This window comes from Aquarana catesbeiana, linkage group LG04 (genome assembly GCF_042186555.1).
Source record: "Aquarana catesbeiana isolate 2022-GZ linkage group LG04, ASM4218655v1, whole genome shotgun sequence".
NCBI classification, from domain to species: Eukaryota; Metazoa; Chordata; class Amphibia; order Anura; family Ranidae; genus Aquarana; species Aquarana catesbeiana.
The window spans coordinates 44,026,543-44,048,883 of NC_133327.1; the positions used below are offsets into that span (position 1 = coordinate 44,026,543).

Consider the following 22,341-nt stretch of genomic DNA (forward strand, 5'->3'; position numbering starts at 1 on the left):
AAGGCTGTCTTTGTTTTTACAAGTGACAGTTGTGAACAGGGAGTAAAGTTGGTGGAATGTAGTTACTCCAAGTTTTGGCTGAAAAAAAGCCCTGGGTGGGAGGACGGCATGAAATGGCCTGGATTCAGCCTGCAGGCTTGATGTTTGACACATGTGGTTTAAAGACTGCGCATTTCCAGCGGAGCTGATGCTCTGGTCACAGGATGCTTTATATAAGCATATACAGTAGCAGTGATTGATAAGCTGTGCTGATCCTTCCTTCCTCCTTTTTTTTTTTTTCAAACAGGAGTTGAACAAAAAAAAAAAAAACAACAGATCCCTGCATCAACACAAACAATGTTGCTGCAGAGATTTCTCTGCTGTTATTGTATTTTTACAGGGGAACGCCGCCCCCTGCAAGAATACACCGAGCAGTGCTTGCAGCTGGTTTTCCAGCATGCCCGTTCAACAAAAGTTGGTTGAACAAACAAAAGACAGCTGGACCAAAAAGTCATCCGGTTCCTGCTTTAGGTGCACATGGAAGGGTTTTTTTTCATCGCACTTACCAGTAGGAATGAGCTTAGATGTGTTAAGATCGTGGTCTGAACCTACCTGAGCTATCCCTTCAAGAAGCTGTCACTGCACAGAGCCAATGGAAAGCGGCCGAGGCCTGCAGTAGCACAATTACAAGGTAATACATGCAGCTGCAGGGTGGGGAATGCCATTTACCATTGGCCAGGGGCGTTGCTAGGTCTACAAAAAGATCTGGGGCTAGAACCCATAGCAGCGTAGTAAAGAAAGTCATATGCTTGGGCGGGCATACAAATGTATATACAGTAATATACGTGTGTGTGTATATATATCCCCAGAGAGCCCCCCACTTACATCAGGGTCCCCAGAGAGCCCCCTTACATCAGGGTCCCCAGAGAGTCCCCCCTTACATCAGGGTCCCCAGAGAGCCCCCCTTACATCAGGGTCCCCAGAGAGCCCCCCTTACATTAGGGTCCCCAGAGAGCCCCCCTTACATCAGGGTCCCCAGAGAGCCCCCTTACATCAGGGTCCCCAGAGAGTCCCCCCTTACATCAGGGTCCCCAGAGAGCCCCCCTTACATCAGGGTCCCCAGAGAGTCCCCCCTTACATCAGGGTCCCCAGAGAGCCCCCCTTACATCAGGGTCCCCAGAGATCCCCCCTTACATCAGGGTCCCCAGAGAGCCCCCTTACATCAGGGTCCCCAGAGAGTCCCCCCTTACATCAGGGTCCCCAGAGAGCCCCCCTTACATCAGGGTCCCCAGAGAGTCCCCCCTTACATCAGGGTCCCCAGAGAGTCCCCCCTTACATCAGGGTCCCCAGAGAGCCCCCCTTACATCAGGGTCCCCAGAGAGCCCCCCTTACATCAGGGTCCCCAGAGAGCCCCCCTTACATCAGGGTCCCCAGAGAGCCCCCTTACATCAGGGTCCCCAGAGAGTCCCCCCTTACATCAGGGTCCCCAGAGAGCCTTCCCCTTACATCAGGGTCCCCAGAGAGCCTCCTTCTTACATCAGAGTCCCCAGAGAGCCTCCTCCTTACATCAGAGTCCTCAGAGAGCCTCCCCCTTTCATCAGCGTAGCCAAAGGGCCCCCCATTTACATCAGGGTTTTCAGAGAGCCCCCCTTACATTAGGGTCCCCAGAGAGACTCCCCCTTAAATCTGGGTCCTTAGAGAGCCTCTGCCTTAAAATCAAGGTCCCCAGAGAACCTCTCCCTTGCATCAGGGTCCCCAGAGAGCCCCCCACTTACATAAGGGTCCCCAGAGAGCTTCCCCTCCCCTTTGGGGGCCCCTGCAGAGACTTGGGGCTATTGGCCCCATATTCGGGGCTATAGCCCCAAAAGCCACCCCCTAGCGACGCCCCTGCCATTGGCTCTGTGCAGTGACAGCTTCCTGGCGGGATAGCTCAGGTGGGTTTGGACCACAATCTGAGCATGTCTGAGCTCACCCCTGCTTACCAGCTAGCCTGCGAAAAACTGTCACTTTCCATCAATTTGCTTTAAAAACAGAGGTTTTAGTTGCACACATTTCCAAATTAAAGTGGAACAAGCAATGGGGTTAATTTACTAAAATGGAAGCGTGCAAAATCTGGTGCAGTTTTGCATGGTAGCCAATCAGCTTCTAACTTCAGCTTTTCAAAAAAAAAAAAACTGGAAGCTGATTGGTTTCTATGCAGAGCTGCACCAGATTTTGCACTCGCCAGTTTTAGTAAATCAGAGTGTTGCACTGTTATAAATTCAATAAACTATTAAGAGCATAAATGCAACAAGTTATAATGAGAAAATAAAAAAACTATAAATTAAAAAGTAATCTGTGAAGTGTATCCTTTACACCACCTCCACCAATCCAGTGCTCATGGCCACCACCACGCCAATTGGCTTACTGGACCCCGAATCATAGGAGGTCTTTTTTTTTTCTTTAGTGTTAAATAGACTTGCAAAAAGAGCTTTGGCTAGTGAGGGCCTGGTTGGTTTGATAAACCCTGTAAATGATAAAGTATACATTGTTGTTGGTAACTCTACTTTTGTTGAGAAAAAAAAAGAATTCCCCTCTGGTTGATCTATGTACATTACAAGCATTTTAACAAACATTGTTGCAGATTCCTACTTTTGTTATCCTGAAGAAATCGCTATTTGTTTGTCTGTGTCTATGTGGAAAGTGAATCTGTATGGGAGTGGTTTCATAATTATCAATAAGCTGCTGCACTTGCAGGGCCCTATCGAGGGAAATGACAGGGTCTGCATCTCTTTAGACGTGATTTCCTATTGGGAGTATCTCACCAAAAAAGACATTTGTGTTGCAGGCGATGCCAAAAATCTGACTTGTATCTTATTATTATTATTATACAGGATTTATATAGCGCCAACAGTTTACACAGCGCTTTACAATATAAAAATATATAAAATATAAATCTAAAATATCTTAGTGCAGACTTCTGGGAAAATCAGTGAGCCAATCACACAAGCAGAAAATGATGTTTCCGTTGGGCGTTCTGTACCCCTTCTGTGTACAGAATACCTTCAGGTTGCCATATTGCATTTTACAGAAAATTACAGAGCTGCAGATTGAAAAGGAAAGGTTTAATAACATTCTATTGCAATATGACTTGTGTCGCAATTGTATGCGCTGCATTATTAGTATTTTTTGCTATTTTTTCCCCACAATAGTGGAGTTACCCTTTAAATGAGATTGTATAATTTGATTTTACCATCTGTGGCCAAGTTTAATGGGATTAATGCAGGACATTTTACAGACCTAATTATTGTAGCCGTCTATTCACTAATAGTGACACCTTTGTGGAAGTTTGTTGTAGTCACTTCCTCTTTTTAGCTCTTGCTTCCCTTTCTGAGTTCTTTATCCTCATTAATGGAAAATACCTAAAATTAGCTTACAGGATCATCTTGCCAAATTTTTTTTTTTTTTTTTTCATTGTAAACCTATTCTATTGATAATTGAGTTGCCTTACCAAGTTAATACCTACAGTAAGTGCTTGTGGTGCTTGTAGTGCTGCAGCAGGGGGGGCTAAAGACTTGATCAGTAAACACTCTTAATGATTACCAATCAAGTTTTCAGCATAACTAATGTTTTTATTAACTCTTTTACTGCTGGTGCTGTAGAACTAAATTCACACTTGCAGTTGGGAGGGAGGGGGGTTAAAAACAGGTGGTTAAGCCGGGTTTTTACCACCCTCTATCTGCCCACCCAAAGGCAGCTGGACAGGATTCTATACTTGCTGCCGCTGCAATGCTTTGCTGCACAGTAAGAATTATAACCCCCCCCCCTGTTGCATTTGCCTGCAGAATGGAATGCATTGAAGTAAATGGGTCTAAGTTTAAACTTTGTCTTAGATATTCCCACGCACTCGACAGGTAGAATACTTTTAGAACTATTGTTTTAGTTTCAATAAGAATTGATTCACTGTAGCAGGTTTTAAGGGCTTGTTCACATGGGCGTATTTAAAGCGGAGTTCCATCCAAAAATGGAACTTCCACTTTTCAAAATCCCCCCCCCCCTCTGGTGTCACATTTGGCACCTTTCAGGGGGGAAGGGGGAACCTGTCTAATAACAGGTATTTTGCTCCCACTTTCCGGCATAAATAGCCGAGCCACCCGCGGGTACCTATGCCGCTTCCGGCGCCTTCTCCGTCCCCCCCAAGCCCCCCCCCCCCCGCTGTCTTCTGGGAGACACACAGGTCCCAGAAGACAGCAGGGATCAGTGGGATCGTGCAGCGCGAGTCGCGCATGCGCAGTAGGGAACCAGGAAATGAAGCCGCAAGATGGCGGCGGCCTCCACCAGAGAGCCGAGGGACAAGTCGGCTTCGAGCGCCGACATCGCGGGCGCCCTGGACAGGTAAGTGTCCCTATTTTAAAAGTCAGCAGCTGCAGTATTTGTAGCTGCTGACTTAAAAAAAAAAAATTAGGCGGAACTCTGCTTTTAGTTTACACCCATGCAAGGACTTTGCCCGCAAATGGAAGCACAGGTGTTCTGTGCATCCCCATGCAAGCAGTCCCATTCATGTCAACTGGCACTTTGTAGCTGGAAGGGCACAGCCGCTGATCCCAATTTGACAACCGTGTGGGTTTTTGTGCAGCTTCAAATCTTCTGGGAAGGCTGTCCACAAGGTTTAGAAGTGTGTCTATGGGAATGTTTGACCATTCTTCCAGAAGTGCATTTGTGAGGTCAGGCACTGATGTTGGATGGGAAGGCCTGGCTTACAGTCTCCACTCAAATTCATCCCAAAGGTGTTCTATCGGGTTGAGGTCAGGACTCTGTACAGGCCAATCAAGTTCCTCCACCCCAAACTCGCTCATCCATGTCTTTGTGGACCTAGCTTTGTGCACTGGTCCAAATCATTTGATAGAAGGAGGATTATGGTGTGGGGTTGTTTTGCAGGGATTGGGCTTGGCCCCTTAGTTCCAGTGAAGGAAACTCTTAAGGCGTCAGCAAACCAAGACATTTTGGACAATTTCATGTTCCCAACTTTGTAGGAACAGTTTTGTGATGGCCCCTTCCTGTTCCAACATGACTGCGCACCAGTGCACAAAGTAAGGTCCATAAAGACATGTGTAGCACCCATAGGTGTGAGCAGGGGGTGTGCCAGGTGTGTCTGGGTGCACCCTAATTACTACATGCAGTGCTGATTCCCCCTACTGCCCAGGCTAACCCTGCCCCGCAGTGCTGCTGGCGTCCCTCCTCTTCTCTCCCCACCAGCTGTTATGGGGATATTTCAGGATTGAGAATGGGGAAGGGGCTAGTAAATATGTCAACCAGCCTCTTCCTTTTCTAAATGAATACAGTGAACACACTTATTCACTGTGTTCATTCATAACCGAAGCGTAGTAAACTGTGTTTACTATGCTTCAGTTTGTGAATGAACAGGAAGCTGCTCAGCAAAAAGTACTATCCCATTCATTCACTGTCCAGTGCAACTGAGGCTGCAGAAAAAGGCATGTGTGTTTGAGCTTTGGGGTGCACACCCTAATGCAATAGGCTGCACACACTTATGATAGCACCCTCTACCTTAGGTAGGTGCTAGAGTTAGTTTTTTGGCCCGTGCAGGTAAATTTAGGCAGGCCTGATGGCTAGGCCTGTTTGTTTTGATCTGGGAGCTGAGGAGTGGTTTAGTGTAGGCTGGCGACTCACAGATAGCATCACCTTTTGGTTACCTCCCTCTGGCTTCTAGAAGATTCTAGAGGCAGAGGAGGGGAAGAGAGGTGGAGCTGTCTGGGGTGTGGTAAGGAGCCCTGACCAATCCCCAACTAGGATTGGCAGGGGGCAGGCCTCCTTAAATACCTTGGGTCAGCCCAGCTAAGGAGGAGCTGTTCGGGTGGAAGAACTGAGAGATGAAGTGTTAGGCTGTCAGGGCCTTTGAGGGAGTTCCCCAGTTTGGCGGGGGTGGCCTTGGGCCAGGGGCGCAGACCTGTGAAGGATCCCCACACAACCCAAGGGGTGTCTGAACAGGAGCAGGAGAGGACAGTGGGGAACACTGCCGGGCAAGTCTTCTGGAGGAATCCACCAGGTGTTGGTGAGTCACAGGCACAGTCAGGAGAGCTGGGAGAGGCATGCGAGGAGTGGATGTAGAGCCAGTGGGAGAGACTGTCATGTAACTGGCATTGACGTAAGGCGGCTGCAGCCAGAAAGACTATCAGAGTCTGCACAGGACTGACTGGGATCAGTAGTCCACCTCAAATACAGCTAGCACTAAAAGACTTTCTTTCGTCATTGGTTGCTACACCAAAGGGGCCCCCGGTCCCTGCCAGCAAATGGCAAATCCCTGAAGTTGGGCTTAATTCAGAGTTGGGCCTAACTGTGTGCTGGCTGTGCCAGGAACCAAGCATTGCACAGGAGAGAAAGTAACAGTCTACAAATAAGCCTTGCGCTGGAGAAGTCTGGAGCTTTAGAGACTATGAATAGAGATTCCAAGCAATCATCTCATAGTTTAATACTATTGATTCTGGTCATCCCATAATCCCTTTACCCCATCCAAGTTTATCCCCTCAATAAAATAACAAAAACAAAGCTGATGGACTGTTTATTGTCTGGAGAGTGACTGGAAGTAAATGCCAGGCTGGGGCAGGGTGACAGGTGGAACCACTACACTCAGCGGCCCCACGTGGGGTACACATGGATGAGCAAGTTTGGGGTGGAGAAACTTTATTGGCCTGAGTCCTGACCTCAACCTTGGGATGAATTAGAGTGGAGACTGCGAGCCAGGACTGTAGGCCAACATCAGTGCCAGACCTCAGAAATGGACTTCTGGAAGAATGGTCAAACATTCCCATAGACATACTCCTAAACTTTGTGGGGCCAAGACCAAGCCCTGAAAAACAACCCCACATCATATCCCCCTCCACCAAATGATTTGGACCAGTGAACAAAGCAAGGTCCATAAAGACATGGATGAGTGAGTTTGGGGTGGAGGAACTTGACTAGCCAGCACAGAGTTCTGACTTCAACCCGATAGAACACCTTTGGTATGAATTAGAGCGGAGACTGCGAGCCAGAGCTAGTCCAACATCAGTGCCTGACCTCACAAATGAGATTCTAGAAGAATAGTCAAACATTCCCATAGACACACTAAACCTTGTGGGACACCCTTCCCAGAAGATTTGAAGCCTTTATAGCTGCAAAGGGTGGGCCAACTTAATATTGAACCCTACAGACTAAGACTGGGATGCCATTAAAGTTCATGTGCGTGTAAAGGCAGGTGTCCCAATACGTTTGGTAATCTAGCGTATATACAGTAAGCAGCTTCACATATGACAATGTAACATCTCCCAATGTGTAACATAGATGGGGGCTCAGTAAGCAAAGAGCAGATGAAATGAGAGCTGATGCATTTTGAGTCAGGTGTTGAGACTCTTCTTTAGGTTTAGGTAAATGCACTCGTATGCACAAAAATCCGCACGGTTGTCAAATTGGGATCAGTGGCTGTGTCTTTCCAGCTGCAGAGTGCCAGTTGACATGAATGGGACTGCCTGTATGGGAATTCACAGAACACCTGTGCATCTATTTGCAGGTAAACAAGGTCCTTGCACGCAGGGGCGGATCCAAGGGGGGGCAACAGGGCAATTGCCCCCTCCGAGAAATTAGTGCAATGAACAGGCCAGTCAGGGCACAGGGACGAGTGTGCGTGCGGGCCAGTCAGCGGGAGTTGGCAGCTGAGCGAGCTCCTAGCGTGGGGGGTGCCGTGGCCCCGGGTGTGACATTTAGGGGGGCACCAGTATGTGTCACTGGCTGCCTCCTCCTAATTTTATCTTCCTGTGTCCCCGGGCTCCGGCCGCCATGTTCACTGTCCGGCGCCCTGTGATTGGGCGTATGGGGTTCACATGAGGCTAGAGCTGGCCTGTTCGTGATTGCTCCTGAAGTCCCGCCTCCGCACATGACCCCCATACGCCCAATCACAGAGCGCTGCGCCCGACACTGAACATTGCAGCTACAGCACGGGGGAGAGAAGCATTGTGAGCCGCCGCTGTCTTCTCCTCCTCCGGACTGATGCAGGCCAGCCAGACACGAAGGTGAGTGAGACTCCCTCGTGACAGTCCTGTTACTGGCCCGGGGGGGGGGGGGGAGAGAAAGTCAGTTAGTGTAGTATAGTGGTCAGTTAGTGTAGTATGGTGGTCAGTTAGTGTAGTATGGTGGTCAGTCAGTGTAGTACAGTGGTCAGTCAGTGTAGTATAGTGGTCAGTCAGTGTAGTATGGTGGTCAGTTAGTGTAGTATGGGGGTCAGTTAGTGTAGTATGGGGGTCAATTAGTGTAGTATGAGGGTCAGTTAGTGTAGTATAGTGGTCAGTTAGTGTAGTATGGGGGTCAGTTAGTGTAGTATGGGGGTCAGTTAGTGTAGTATGGGGGTCAGTTAGTGTAGTATAGTGGTCAGTTAGTGTAGTATGGTGGTCAGTTAGTGTAGCATGGGGGTCAGTTAGTGTAGCATGGGGGTCAGTTAGTGTAGTATGGGGGTCAGTTAGTGTAGTATGGGGGTCAGTTAGTGTAGCATGGGGGTCAGTTAGTGTAGCATGGGGGTCAGTTAGTGTAGCATGGGGGTCAGTTAGTGTAGCATGGTGGTCAGTTAGTGTAGTATGGTGGTCAGTTAGTGTAGTATGGGGGTCAGTTAGTGTAGTATGGGGGTCAGTTAGTGTAGCAAGGGGGTCAGTTAGTGTAGCATGGGGGTCAGTTAGTGTAGTATAGTGGTCAGTTAGTGTAGTATAGTGGTCAGTTAGTGTAGTATAGGGGGCAGTTAGTGTAGTATGGTGGTCAGTTAGTGTAGTATAGGGGGCAGTTAGTGTAGTATAGAGGTCAGTTAGTGTAGTATAGGGGGCAGTTAGTGTAGTATGGTGGTCAGTTAGTGTAGTATGGTGGTCAGTTAGTGTAGCATGGGGGTCAGTTAGTGTAGCATGGGGGTCAGTTAGTGTAGCATGGGGGTCAGTTAGTGTAGCATGGTGGTCAGTTAGTGTAGCATGGGGGTCAGTTAGTGTAGTATAATGGTCAGTTAGTGTAGCATGGGGGTCAGTTAGTGTAGCATGGGGGTCAGTTAGTGTAGCATGGGGGTCAGTTAGTGTAGTATGGTGGTCAGTTAGTGTAGTATGGTGGTCAGTTAGTGTAGTATGGGGGTCAGTTAGTGTAGTATGGTGGTCAGTTAGTGTAGTATGGTAGTCAGTTAGTGTAGTATGGTAGTCAGTTAGTGTAGTATGGGGGTCAATTAGTGTAGTATGGTGGTCAGTTAGTGTAGTATGGTGGTCAGTTAGTGTAGTATGGTAGTCAGTTAGTGTAGTATGGGGGTCAATTAGTGTAGTATGGTGGTCAGTTAGTGTAGTATGGTGGTCAGTTAGTGTAGCATGGGGGTCAGTTAGTGTAGTATAGTGGTCAGTTAGTGTAGCATGGGGGTCAGTTAGTGTAGTATAGTGGTCAGTTAGTGTAGCATGGGGGTCAGTTAGTGTAGTATGGTGGTCAGTTAGTGTAGTATGGTGGTCAGTTAGTGTAGTATGGTGGTCAGTTAGTGTAGCATGGGGGTCAGTTAGTGTAGTATGGGGGTCAGTTAGTGTATTTTCTGCCAGTGCCCCTCCCGAGACTAGGCTCTGGATCCCCCCCACCGGCTTGCACGGGTGTACACTTACGTACGCTTATGTGAACAAGCCCTTAAAACTTGTTACAGTGCATCAATTCTGATTGAAACTAAAACAATAGTCCTAAAAGTATTCTACCTGTGGAGTGTGTGAGAATATCTAAGACAAGGTTGTGACGCAGACCCATTTACTTGAATGTATCCCATTCTGCAGGCAAATGCAACAGGGGGTTATAAGGCAGGCACCCCAATACTTTTCGTAATATAGTGTATGTATTCTTTTAAGAATTTTTTATATCAATAAAAGTTTTTCTACTTTTTTATATAAAACTTTCTCAGCCTGTGCCTGTATAATCCCACATAAAGAGGGTTCCTTTTATATTCTTTATAGTCAGACAATGAGCAGTCTTCGCTTTGCCAAGATGAAGCTATGTAGCAGTTGGCTGTTTCTAGCGTGAAACATATCTGAAGAGTAATACTTCATATTCCCATCGCACACGTTCCTGGTATAAGCTCTCAAGGTTTGGGTGCTGCAGCAACAACCAGCTGGATACTGGTTCAAGTCACAACGTAGATATTTGCCAGCACACCAAGGATCAGCACAAAGTGGCATCCAAAAGGGTAGTTTATTGCATGATCTGATAAAGGGGTCCTGCGTGACTCCGAAATGTTGCACCTCTCTTGTGTTGTGATCATGCAATAAACTACCCGTTTGGACGCCATTTTGTGCCGATCCTTGGTGTGCTGGCAAATAACTTGCTCCTGCTGGCTATTTTAATAAGGAAGATTTGGCATCTCAGTGTGTGCCATTCTTGTTTTTGGTACAAGAGATTTCTTCAGTGGAGACAAGCTGAGCCAGCACCTGAGATGTAATTTTGGAGTGTGCAGCCCATTCTCCCCTGAGGCGGCATATGAAATATTTGATTATTCATCCAGGTGGTTGACATTAGAACTGTCTATGGTTTTCATTGCAACCGGCCAGGTTCTTCCTCCTTCTATTATTTTCAAAACCGAATTACTCCTTCAGACACAATGACAGATGATTTGGTGTGTTCCCTCTCTCCAGGTTGCGGAGGGCATGGCGTACATCGAAAAAAAGAATTACATCCACAGAGACCTTCGAGCTGCCAATGTCTTGGTGTCTGACATACTTGGCTGTAAAATTGGAGACTTTGGCCTGGCCAGAGTGATTGATTCAGAATACATAGCCAAGGAAGGTAAGTTGACATTTTTTTCAGCACAGATTTTGGAATCACTTGTAGAGGACCTGGATTGGACAGGATTTTGCACCATGTTGGCCCAGGTCTCACCCTACTTTCTCTTGGATGGGATAGTCACCTATCAGTTATTTTGGGAGATACTTTGTCATGTTGTGTGTCACACTTTACTTGTCCCGAAGCCCACCTCCTTCAGAATAAAGGAAGCTGCAGTCCAAAAGGCTTTACTGCCCAACTCAATCACTGTTCAGTACATTTCTTGTAAACACAGTTCCTTTACAACAAGACATTAATTCACATAACTCACCAAGCAGAAGTATGAAGCACTGAGTGCTATTCCATAGCATATGACGTTCTGAACAGTAGTTCCTCAAGTGCAGAACACTCACATAAGTCCCGGAACTGTCAAAGCCATCTTCCCAGGTGTTACTGTCTCCTTATTTAGATATTTCATATTGGGGGTGTACCATACAAAGGAAGATCATCCAAAGGCCCAGCCCCAGAGGCTGTCCTAAACCAAGCCATGGGACTCCGCTAGGCAAGGGTCAAGGGGGCAAGGTTTCTCTTTCTGTTCCCAAAGTGTCCTGTTCTGGATACCCCAGTGGATCAGCTCTCTCTCTCTATAGTGAAGCATAGGCTACATCTTGGTTGATAAGGGGTTGCCCTATTTCCACACCCCAACTCCACCAGACCCCACTCACAGCTGGCATATAAAGGGGCACTATCTCTACCCATTACATCACTACAGGAGGGGCTACAATTAAATGGCACTAAAACCTGCCAACACACTTTTATGTTGTAGAGAGTCAGCCTGGAGCAGGGTTTAGAGAGGGTTAACTGAAGAGGCAAGTTACTTCCCCTTCAGGCCTGTTTGTTAACTACTTCCTAACCATGCCATAGCCGAAGGACGTCTACCGCACAGCTCTGTTGTTTCTGGGAGGACGTACATGGATGACCTCTCGAAGCCACGCCCCATCTGGCGCGCTCTGTGATCGCGGTGTCCTTTGGACACAGCTGTTCACAGATCAAGGTAAAGGGCCAATCACAGCGGCCCTTTACCACGTGATCAGCTATGACCAATCACAAATGATCACAGTGCAAACAGAACTGCTGGTTATCGGCAGTACTTTACTAATGCGCTATCACAGCGGGAGAGGAGGAGAGTCGGTAACCAGCAATCCTGTCAGGGGACACAGACAATTAGGGCACTTATCATCAGTGCCCTCATGATCAGTGCAGCTCCATCAGTGCCATCAATGCTGCCCATCAATGCTGCCCATCAGTGCTGCCCATTAGTGCCATCAAAGCTGCTCATCAGTGCTGCCCATCAGTGCCCATCAGTGCTGCTCATCAGTGCCGCCTATCAGTGCAGCCTCATCAGTGCCTCCTCATCAGGGCAGCCTTTCAGTGCCCTTCATTGTAGCCTATCAGTGCCCATTTTTGCAGCCTCATAAGTGCACCTCAGTGAAGGAGAAAAATTCTTTAATTGAAAAATGCTATAACATAAACTGAAATTTTCCATCTTTTTTCATTTATGTAGCCAAAAAAAAAACCCAGTGGTGAATAAGTACCACCAAAAGAAAGCTCTATCTGTCTCTAAAAAAATGATAGAAAAATGAATTTGGGTACAGTGTAGCATGACCGCGCAATTGTCATTCAAGGTGTGACAGTGCTGAAAGCTGAAAATTGGCCTGGGGAGGAAGGGGGTATAAGTGCCCAGTATTGAAGTGGTTAAGCAGCTGCTCAGAGAGGCTGGCGGGGCGGCAGTTTTGTGTCTGTAGTGAGGAGACATGGATGCTGCCTGCAAGTCCCCATAATCTGATTTTGACCAGCTGGATGAGCTTTCCTTTAACAGAGACTTTGAAATACGGTGTATTCTGTGGCTGGGACGCTTAAAGTTATTCATGTAAGACTGTGTTGTACTGATGGGAAGATTTACCTGTCATGTTTAAACTGAATCTGAAGACAAGCTTGTCACTTTTCTGTTTGGTGATAAAGTGATTTTCAGTTTATTAAACTGTCTGGCAAGAGCCAGTTTACACCTCTGATCCCAACAATGTCTATAAGGATTCAGTAAAAATGTTCCAAGCCACAGTTTATGCTTTGGAAAAGGCTGTGCTGCTATGCTGGAAGTCGCTTAAGTTCATGGCTGTCTTTAACACAGGACAAAAGGGGCAGCTGCCCCAGGCCTAGTCATTGTGGGGCCCAAAGCAACTGCTCCTTAAGCCCGCCCTGCCCGCAAATAGTTGAAAAGTGGATCTGGCTTTCGCTCAGGAGATTGAATGTTGGAGGAGCTGGTGATTGGTTGGGTGTTATGTCTGCAGCCTGTGTAGTGATTGGCTAGCTCAGTAAGGTAAGCCTTGCCTAGGGAGAGTGCCTGTCAGTATCAGGCACATTAACACTGGCCCCTCTGAATTTCTTTGTCGGAGGGTTCGGTGGGGTGTGCCTGGTGTTCGCCTGACATCCTCTGGAATCTATCAAGGTAAGACTGCTGGGGGGTTGAGGGTAATGCAGTGGTCTGTGGAGGGAGGGGGTGTGGGGGAAGGGTCCTGTGTAATAATGGGGATAGTATGAGGGAGGGGGTCCTGTGTAATAATGGGGGTAGTATGGGGGAGGGGGTCCTGTGTAAAGATGAGGGTAGTATGGGGGGGTCCTGCATAATGATGAGGGTAGTATGGGGGAGGGGGTCTTGCGTAATGATGAGGGTAGTATGTTGAAGGGGATCCCGTGTAATGATGGGGGTAGCATGGGAGAAGGGTCCTGTGTAATAATAGGGGGTCGGATGAGGGAGAGGGTCCTGTGTAATGTTTGGGGTAGTATGGGGAAGGGGCCTGCATATTGATAAGGGTAGTATGGGGGAGGGGGTCCTGTGCAATGATGGGGGTAGTATGAGGGAAGGGGGGTTCTGTGTAAAGATGGGGGTAGTATGTTTTTTGGAATGTTGGGGTGGAAAGCGAAATTGCATAGGGGGGCCCAAGAAAATGTTTGTCCAGGGTCCAATCAATATTAAAGATGGCCCTGCTTAAGTTATATGCAATCTTCTTTCTTTTATTAATCCACCCCCTCCTTCCGAGCCCTACAGGTGTTTCGGAGAAAAGAGCCAATTCAAGATTTGCAAATAGCTTTGACCATCTCTATCTTTGGATCCACTTTAGTTTTGGCATAAAGTTTTCACTGAAGCCAGCTTCTGTATTTTTTCATCACCTGCTCACTTTGAACTGTCCAAGCTCATGACATAATTGCTAGAAGGCATACTAAAGAAGTCTCCTAAGTAATTACGTGGTGATGTTGCTTGAGAAGCCAATGGCAGCTCTGTGACTTGGGCCACCAAAATTTCATATTTGTAATTGCTCCCACTAGTGGTCATTTGGATGTCTCACCTTATGATTGCTGTTTGGTTAAGGTTTCGGTAGCCATAGGTTTGAGCTGTCATTATACATATATGTACAAGCTACACTTTTTTTTCATGTTTTTAAAGGATTTTATTTTTGTACAGAACATGTGCCAGCAGGTTTAGATGATGCCAATCTTGTTAGCAACATCTAGTGCATAATCGGGAGCAAGACGAGCTTATGCCTATTTCTCACCGTCTGGCCTAATGAGGGTGTTCACTTTGGCCACATCAATGTCATATAACTTCTTCACGGCTTGTTTAATCTGGTGCTTGTTTGCTTTGACATCAACAATGAAAACCAGAGTGTTAATGTCCTCAATCTTCTTCATAGCGGACTCAGTGGTCCGGGGGAACTTAATGATGGCATAATGGTCAATCTTGTTCCTTGTGGGGGCACTTTTCCTTGGGTATTTGGGTTGCCTCCTCAGCCTCAAGGTTTTGGGTCTCTGGAATGTAGGAGCCGTTCGGATCTTCTTCTTGTGACTGTGCACTCCTTTTAGCACGGCTTTTTTGGCCTTCAGAGCCTTATGCCGCGTACACACGAGCGGACTTTACGGCAGGCTTTGCCCGGCGGATGGGATTTCGTCGGACAATTCGATCGTGTGTGGGCTCCAGCTGACTTTGTTTTCTCAAAAGTTGGACGGACTTAGATTTGAAACATGTTTTTAATCAATCCGTCGAAATCGAGTCCGGTCGAAAAGTCCGCTCGTCTGTATGCTAGTTCGACGGACAAAAACCCACGTTAGGGCAGCTATTGGCTACTGGCTATGAACTTCCTTGTTTTAGTCCAGTTGTACGTCATCACGTACGAATTCAACGGACTTTGGTGGATTGTGTGTAGGCAAGTCCGTTCATTCAGAAAGTCCGTCGTAAAGTACGTAGAAAAGTCTGCCGGGCAAAGTCTGCCGTAAAGTCCGTTCGTGTGTACGCAGCATAAGAGTTCGCTTCAGTCTTGGTAGGGCCAGCTTCCTTTCCTCGCCTTCGGTGCCATCTTGGGGGAAAAAAAAAGCTACACTTTTTTTTTTTTAATTCCTTTATTCTGATATGTAATAAAGTTTATACTGTTTTATATATTTTGGTTTTTGGAGGCTGAAATGTCCACAATAGTCCCCAATTTTTTGGAGGATATTTCTCTTCTCTCTAGTGGTCATCTGTACTTTGGGGTTGCAATTAGCATACCAACTTAATGAAAACCTCTCTTCTCTCATGCCTAAAAACATTTAGGCGACCTTCTCAGCAGCACATAGACTCCAGTGGCTGAATCTAGCAGAGAAGGAAAGGCCAATATGTGCTGCTGATGAAGCGGGCCTTAAAGCGATCCTGATGTTTTGCTCCACCTGGGTAAAGTACAGGTTCATTTCGAGCCAAGTGTTCTACATATTCTGTGGCATAGAGTACAGAAAGTGCCAGGATGTCGGTAGATGATCAGTTTGGTTAGTGCAGTGGTTCTCAACTCCGGTCCTCAGGACCCACTAACAGGCCAAAATGTAAGTATTACCTTGGGGAAATGCAGACTAGAATACTGCAATCACTGAGCAGCAAATAATATCACCTGTGGTGTATTTCAGTTATCTTGCAAACCTGGCCTGTTGGTGGGTCCCGAGGACAGGAGTTGAGAACCACTGGGTTAGTGCTTGTGTTTAAAAAGCAGAAGTGATACACACACCTCCTCATAGCGATACTGACAGTTTGCTTTGAACTTCCACTTCTCATGTGTAGGTAATCGGATCTTTGCTGGAACTTCACACGGGTCCTACTAAACTCAGTCTATGTATTCCTAATTTAGACAAACCTTTTCATTTTTTTTTTAACAGAATTCCAGAAAAATATTTGAAAATAAGTGATTTGCCAACAACTTTGAGATATTAAAGTGGTGATACATGTACATATTATTATTATTTTTTTTTTTAGGGGGGGTGAAAAAATGTCTTTATATTTTTGGCTACATCTTGCAAGAAGAACTGTAGCGCATGTGGCCAGAGGTGGGGGGGGGGTGCCAGAGACACTCGGAAACACTCGGTTGCTGAGTGTCTCAGAGCGTCTCCGAGAGTCTTTGAGTGTCTCTGAGTGGTCTCTGAGCCCGAGTGTTTCCGAGTGTCTCTGGCGCCCCCCCCACCTCTGGCCACATGCGGTACTGCATACACTAGCAGTGACACTGGAACTAATTATCTGAGTTTCCATTGATTCCTATGGGGAAACTCGCTTTGATATACGAGTGCTTTGGATTACAAGCATGCTTCTGGAACTAATTATGCTCGTAATCCAAGGTACTACTGTATTTAATGTTGATTGAGAGAGTTTAGTTCCGCTTTAATGAGCTAACATCTCCTGTGTTTTGCATAGTTCCACATTTCACCATTGAGCTGGTTCTAAAGTAGTATTAAAGTGATTGTAAAGGCAGAACATTTTTTATCTTAATGCATGCTATGCATTAAGATGAAAAACCTTCAGTGTGCAGCAGCCCCCCTCAGCCCCCCTAATACTTACCTGAGCCCCATCTCGATCCAGCGATGTTGTAGGAGTGTCTCGGCTGTCCAGGACTTCCCTCCTCATTGGCTGAGACAGTAGCATGGTGCCTTTGGCTCCCCCTGCTGTCAAAGTCAGTGAGCCAAAGAGGAGAGAGTGAGGGCAGGGCCAGGCCATGGCTCCGTGTCTGAATGGACACAGGGAGCTGTGGCTCGGCTCGGGTGCCCCCATAGCAAGATGCTTACTGTGGGGCGACTCAACAGGAGGGAGGGGCCAGGAGCACCAAAGAGGGACCCGAGAAGAGGAGGATCTGGGTTCCTCTGTGCAAAACCACTGCACAGAGCAGGTAAGTATAATGTTTGTTATTTTTAAAGAAAAAAAGGAGACTTTCGTATCACTTTACCACTTGCCGACCAGCCGCCGTCATTATACTGCGGCAGGTCGGCGCGATCCCACGAGCTGTCATAGCTATACGTCGGCTTCTTTAAGCTGCATAGCAGGTGCATGTCTTGATAAAAATCGCAGATCGCTGCCATTACTAGTAAAAAAAATAATAATAATAAAAGTGCCATAAATCTATCCCCTATTTTGTAGACGCTATAACTTTTGCGCAAACCAATCAATATACACTTTTTGCGATTTTGATTTTTTTTTTTTTTATTACCAAAAATACATAGAAGAATACATATCGGCCTAAGCTGAGGAAAAAAAATGCTTTTTTTAAAAAAAAATGGGGATATTTATTATAGCAAAAAGTACAAAATATTGTGTATTTTTAAAAAATTGTCGCTCTTTTTTTGTTAATAGCGCAAAAAATAAAAACCGCAGAGGTGATCAAATGCCACCAAAAAAAAGCCCTATTTGTGGGAAAAAAGGACGTCAATTTTGCTTGGGTACAACGTCGCATGACCGCTCAATTGTCAGTTAAAGCGACGCAGTGCCGTAACGCAAAAAGTGCTCTGGTCAGGAAGGGGGTAAATCCTTCCGGGGCTGAAGTGGTTAAACCCTCATCATTTTTTAGCTTAAGCAAAATAAAATAAACACTCCCCAGTAAACTTTTTGCTTTCCTTACAGAAAAACAGTTAACAGTGGACAGTGCAGTCTGGAGTCAGTTTTTTTAGCTTGGAAAAGAGATAGGGAGGAGCAGGGGAATGCCTTGCCATCCTAGGCTATGGGGCTGTGTGTCTCTATTGATGCACATAGTGTAGGAGGAGACACAACTCTAATCCCTGCATGCAAGGGTGACTCCATAGGATGTTGCAAGAGAAAGGAGTAACCCTGAAATAGGAAACCCGGGGTCGCCATTAGGTTTAAACTGGAACATAGGCAAGGATTAAAAGATAAAGAAGCTGTATACTCAGTAAGTGAATAAATTAGCTTCTGAAAGTGCTTAAAAAAATGAGGGATTAATGTCACTTTAATAAATTCCCCTTTGTTATGAATGTTCTCTTTTTATGCTGTTCAAAGTACAGAAATACCAAAACGGGATTTTAAAAAAAGTCTCTTTATTTAAACTCCAGGCACCAAATTCCCCATCAAGTGGACGGCTCCGGAAGCCATTAACTTTGGAATATTTACGATAAAGTCAGACGTGTGGTCATTTGGGATTCTACTTACAGAAATCCTCACCTTTGCTCGCGTTCCCTATGCAGGTAAAATGTACTGAAATAAAATCTATTTATTCATTGTATGACAAGCTGCGCTATACAGAGGCATCCTTCCAATGATGGAGTTCAGGTGTTTCCAGTGGAGGGCACTGCTGAGCTTTAAAACAAGAAAGACCTCATTGACCTCAGTAGCTGTGTGTAATGTGGAGCAGTTCATCATCAAAGTTCACAGCAGAAGCAATGAAATCCTCCAGTTCAACTCTCTCCGCAGCTCAGCTTACCCTCCCAGAGCTACAGTTCTGGTATTTAAAAGGGGGGGGTTGGTGCTGGGTTGGTCTAAGGGGTAGGGTGAACCCACATCCCAAGTTAAACTAGCTAAATGGAAATTGATCCTCTTACAGGACTTTAAAGGGAACACCTACTCACAGGTCATAAAGAGTATGGAGGATGTAAAGATTGTATGATAAAGTGTTTATTAATAGTATAGATCTTTAAATAGATCTGTGGTACATGGGGTAAATATGCAGCATACGTGATACATACAAAAAGATAGCAATACAAAATGCAAAAAATTCACAATCATAGAACTCCAATACACATGGAACACATATGCGGGGAATACCCGACGCGTTTCGAGATATACTCTTCCTCAGGGGTATCAGATTGGAATCAGCAAGCAAAAGGTATGTCTATAAATTAAGAAAACAGTTATAAACCAATTGTAAGGGTATTGTAATCGAAATATATAAACATAGATGTATAAAGAAAGGTAATGGTTGGAATAGAGCTACAGTTCTGGTATTGACATTAGAATTTAGAATAATACAGGGTCACAGTAGCAAAATTAAAGTTTGATAAAACCTTGTGCACTCGTGTCAACCTTTGGTGAAGTAAAACCTTAGGCTCCTTTCACACTAGCTGACTCCAAAGTTGTGCAATGTTCAGACATTGAAGTTGTAGTGTAGTAGTGCAGTAACCTTTTCTGAAGTACGACTTCAGTAGTGTCATAGAGATACAATGCTCCTGGAAAGTATTCACAGCGCTTCACTTTTTCCAATTCCAAAATTGATTAAATTAATTATTTTCCTCAAAATTCTACAAACAATACCCCATAATGACAACCTAAAAGAAGTTTGTGTGCAATCTTTACAAATTTATTAAAAATAAAAAATGAAAAAATCCCAGGTACGTAAGTATTCACAGCCTTTGCCATGACACTCAAAATTGAGCTCAGGTGCATCCTGTTTCCACTGATCACCCTTTAGATGTTTCTACAACTTGATTGGAGTCCACCTGTGGTAAATACAGTTGATTGGACAGGATTTGGAAAGACACACACCTGTCTATATAAGGTTCCACAGTTAACAGTGCATGTCAGAGCACAAACCAAGCCATGAAGTCCAAGGAATTGTCTGTAGACCTCCGAGACAGGATTGTATCGAGGCACAGATCTGGGGAAGGGTACAGAAAAATTTCTGTAGCATTGAAGATCCCAATGAGCACAGTGGCCTCCATCATCCGTACATGGAAGAAGTTTGGAAACACCAGGACTCTTCCTAGAGTGGGCCTCCCGGCCAAACTGAGCGATTGGGAGAGAAGGGCCTTAGTCAGGGAGGTGACCAAGAACCTGATGGTCACTCTGACAGAGCTCCAGCGTTTCTCTGTGGAGAGAGGAGAACCTTCCAGAAGAACAACCATCTATGCAGCACTCCACCGATCAGGCCTGTATGGTAGAGTGGCCAGATGGAAGTCACTGCTCAGTAAAAGTCACATGACAGCCCATTCAGAGTTTCCAAAAGGCACCTGAAGGACTCTCAGACCATGAAAAACAAAATTATCTGGTATGATGAAACAAAGATTGAACTCTTTGGTCTGAATGGCAAGTGTCATGTCTGGAGAAAACCAGGCACCGCTCATCACCATCAGACCATGCCTACAGTGAAGCATTGTGGTGGCAGCATTATGCTGTGAGGATGTTTTTCAATGGCAGGAACTGGGAGACTAGTCAGCGTTGAGGGAAAGATGAACGCAGCAATGTACAGAGACATCCTTGATGAAAACCTGCTCTAGAGTGCTCTGGACCTCAGACTGGGGTGAAGGTTCATCTTCAAACAGGACAACGACCCTAAGCACACAGCCAAGATAACAAAGGAGTGGCTACGGGACAACTGGGTGAATGTCCTTGAGTAGCTCAGCCAGAGCACAGACTTGCACCTGTTTGAAGATCTCTGGAGAGATCTGAAAATGGCTGTGCGCCGACGCTCCCCATCTAACCTGATGGAGCTTGAGAGGTCCTGCAAAGAAGAATGGGAGAAACTGTCCAAAAATACGTATGCCAAGCTTGTAGCATCATATTCAAAAAGGCTTGAGGTTGTAATTGGTGCCAAAGGTGCTTCAACACAGAATTGAGCAAAGGCTATGAATACTTATGTACATGGGATTTTTAATTTTTTTTTATTTTTAATAAATTTGCAAAGATTTTAAACAAAATTCTTTCACGTTGTCATTATGGGGTGTTGTTTATAGAAGTTTGAGGACAATAATGAATTCACTCCAAAGACATGCTGGTAGGTTAATTGGATCCTGTCTAAATTGGCCCTAGTATGTATGAATGTGAATTAGGGACCTTAGATTGTAAGCTCCTTGAGGGTAGGGACTGATGTGAATGTATAATGTATATGTAAAGCGCTGCGTAAATTGACGGCGCTATATAAGTACCTAAAATAAAATAAATAAATAAATAAAATAAATTTAATCTATTTTGGAATAAGGCATAATTTGGGACATGCTAAATGTGGAAAAAGTGAAGTGCCGTGAATATTTTCAAGATTCACTGTACATGGCATTTCAAATGTCTTGTGACATTGGGTCTCACAGAGATATATGGCATTTCACATGTCCTGCGACTTTGGGTCTCACAGAGATATATGGCATTTCACATGTCCTGCGACTTTGGGTCTCATAGGTCAGATCCTAAGTCGCAGAAATGTGAAAGGAGCCTATTAGATCATTAATTGAATCAACATGATTACCATAGCTCAGCAAGTAAGCATCATCTTTCAAAAGTTGGAGATGCCAGGGATTGAACCCGGGGCCTCATACATGCAAAGCATGCGCTCTACCACTGAGCTACATCCCCTGATGACTGAAATGTTAAAATATAATTTCCTTAACTTAAAGTTCAAGCCATTAAATGCATAAATAAGACAAATCCTGCAATTAATGTTCTGCTAAATATTACGTATATGTTGTGTGGTTGTTGTTTTTACTTTTGCCTTGTAAGTTGCTTGAATATTTGTCCCACAAGTGAATGTCTGACTGTTTTAGACAGAGGCAGGAAAATGTACTTTTCATGTCTGCAGAAATTCATAATTTTCAGTAAAATAAATTGTTTATCTCCAACTTTTACCATCCTATTTTTTTTTTTCTACTTTTGCCAACTTCTATCCATGTTGAAACAATTGAAACTTTTAAAATGACATTCAGTTTACGTGTTTGTCCAAGTACCAGTGACCCCTAGTGGAAGGAAGGAGGACTGCCCACCAGAGTTATTACAGATCTTTACAGACCGTGATTTGGCACACACACACACACAATATTGTTCATATTTGTTTTGCCTCTCCAAACTAAGCACTGCAAGTGTGATCTCTATAAATGATCCAGATGTGGCTTATGGTCTCAGTAGAATTAGCAAACAATGACTCGATCCAAGTGACATCCTGCAGATCGTAGAAAGCTTTCTAACCACTTCCTTACCACACTATAACCAAAAGACAGCTACAGCACGGCTCTCTCGTTCTGGATGGAGGTCCTCCCAGAACTATGCCCTTTGTGCGCCCCTGGGGCATGCATCTGTGGCCTTTTACCATGATCTGTGGTTTATAGTCCTGGAATGAGAGAGCCACGCTGTAGCCGTCTTTTGGCTATATCGCGGTAAGGAAGTGGTTAAAAAGCTTTCTACGATCTGCAGGATGTCACTTTGCTGGAGTCACTGTGTGCTAATTCTACTGAGACCGTAAACCACAGATCATGATAAAAGGCCAATCACAGCAGCCCTTTACCATGTGATCAGCTGTGTCCAATCACAGCTGATCA

General features: G+C 45.4%; 1 protein-coding gene and 1 non-coding gene across 2 annotated transcripts in view; one reads left to right on the top strand and one right to left on the bottom strand.

Annotated features, from left to right (window-relative positions):
- Positions 1–22,341, top strand: part of BLK (BLK proto-oncogene, Src family tyrosine kinase) — a 95,195-nt gene that overhangs the window by 65,174 nt on the left and 7,680 nt on the right. The window contains exons 12-13 of the mRNA XM_073625136.1: positions 10,629–10,779; positions 18,160–18,291. Of these exons, the coding sequence (XP_073481237.1) occupies positions 10,629–10,779; positions 18,160–18,291 (283 nt within the window). The remainder of the gene's footprint in view (positions 1–10,628; positions 10,780–18,159; positions 18,292–22,341) is intronic.
- On the bottom strand, positions 21,314–21,385 carry TRNAA-UGC (transfer RNA alanine (anticodon UGC)). The gene has a single exon. It is a non-coding gene; the product is annotated as a tRNA-Ala (tRNA).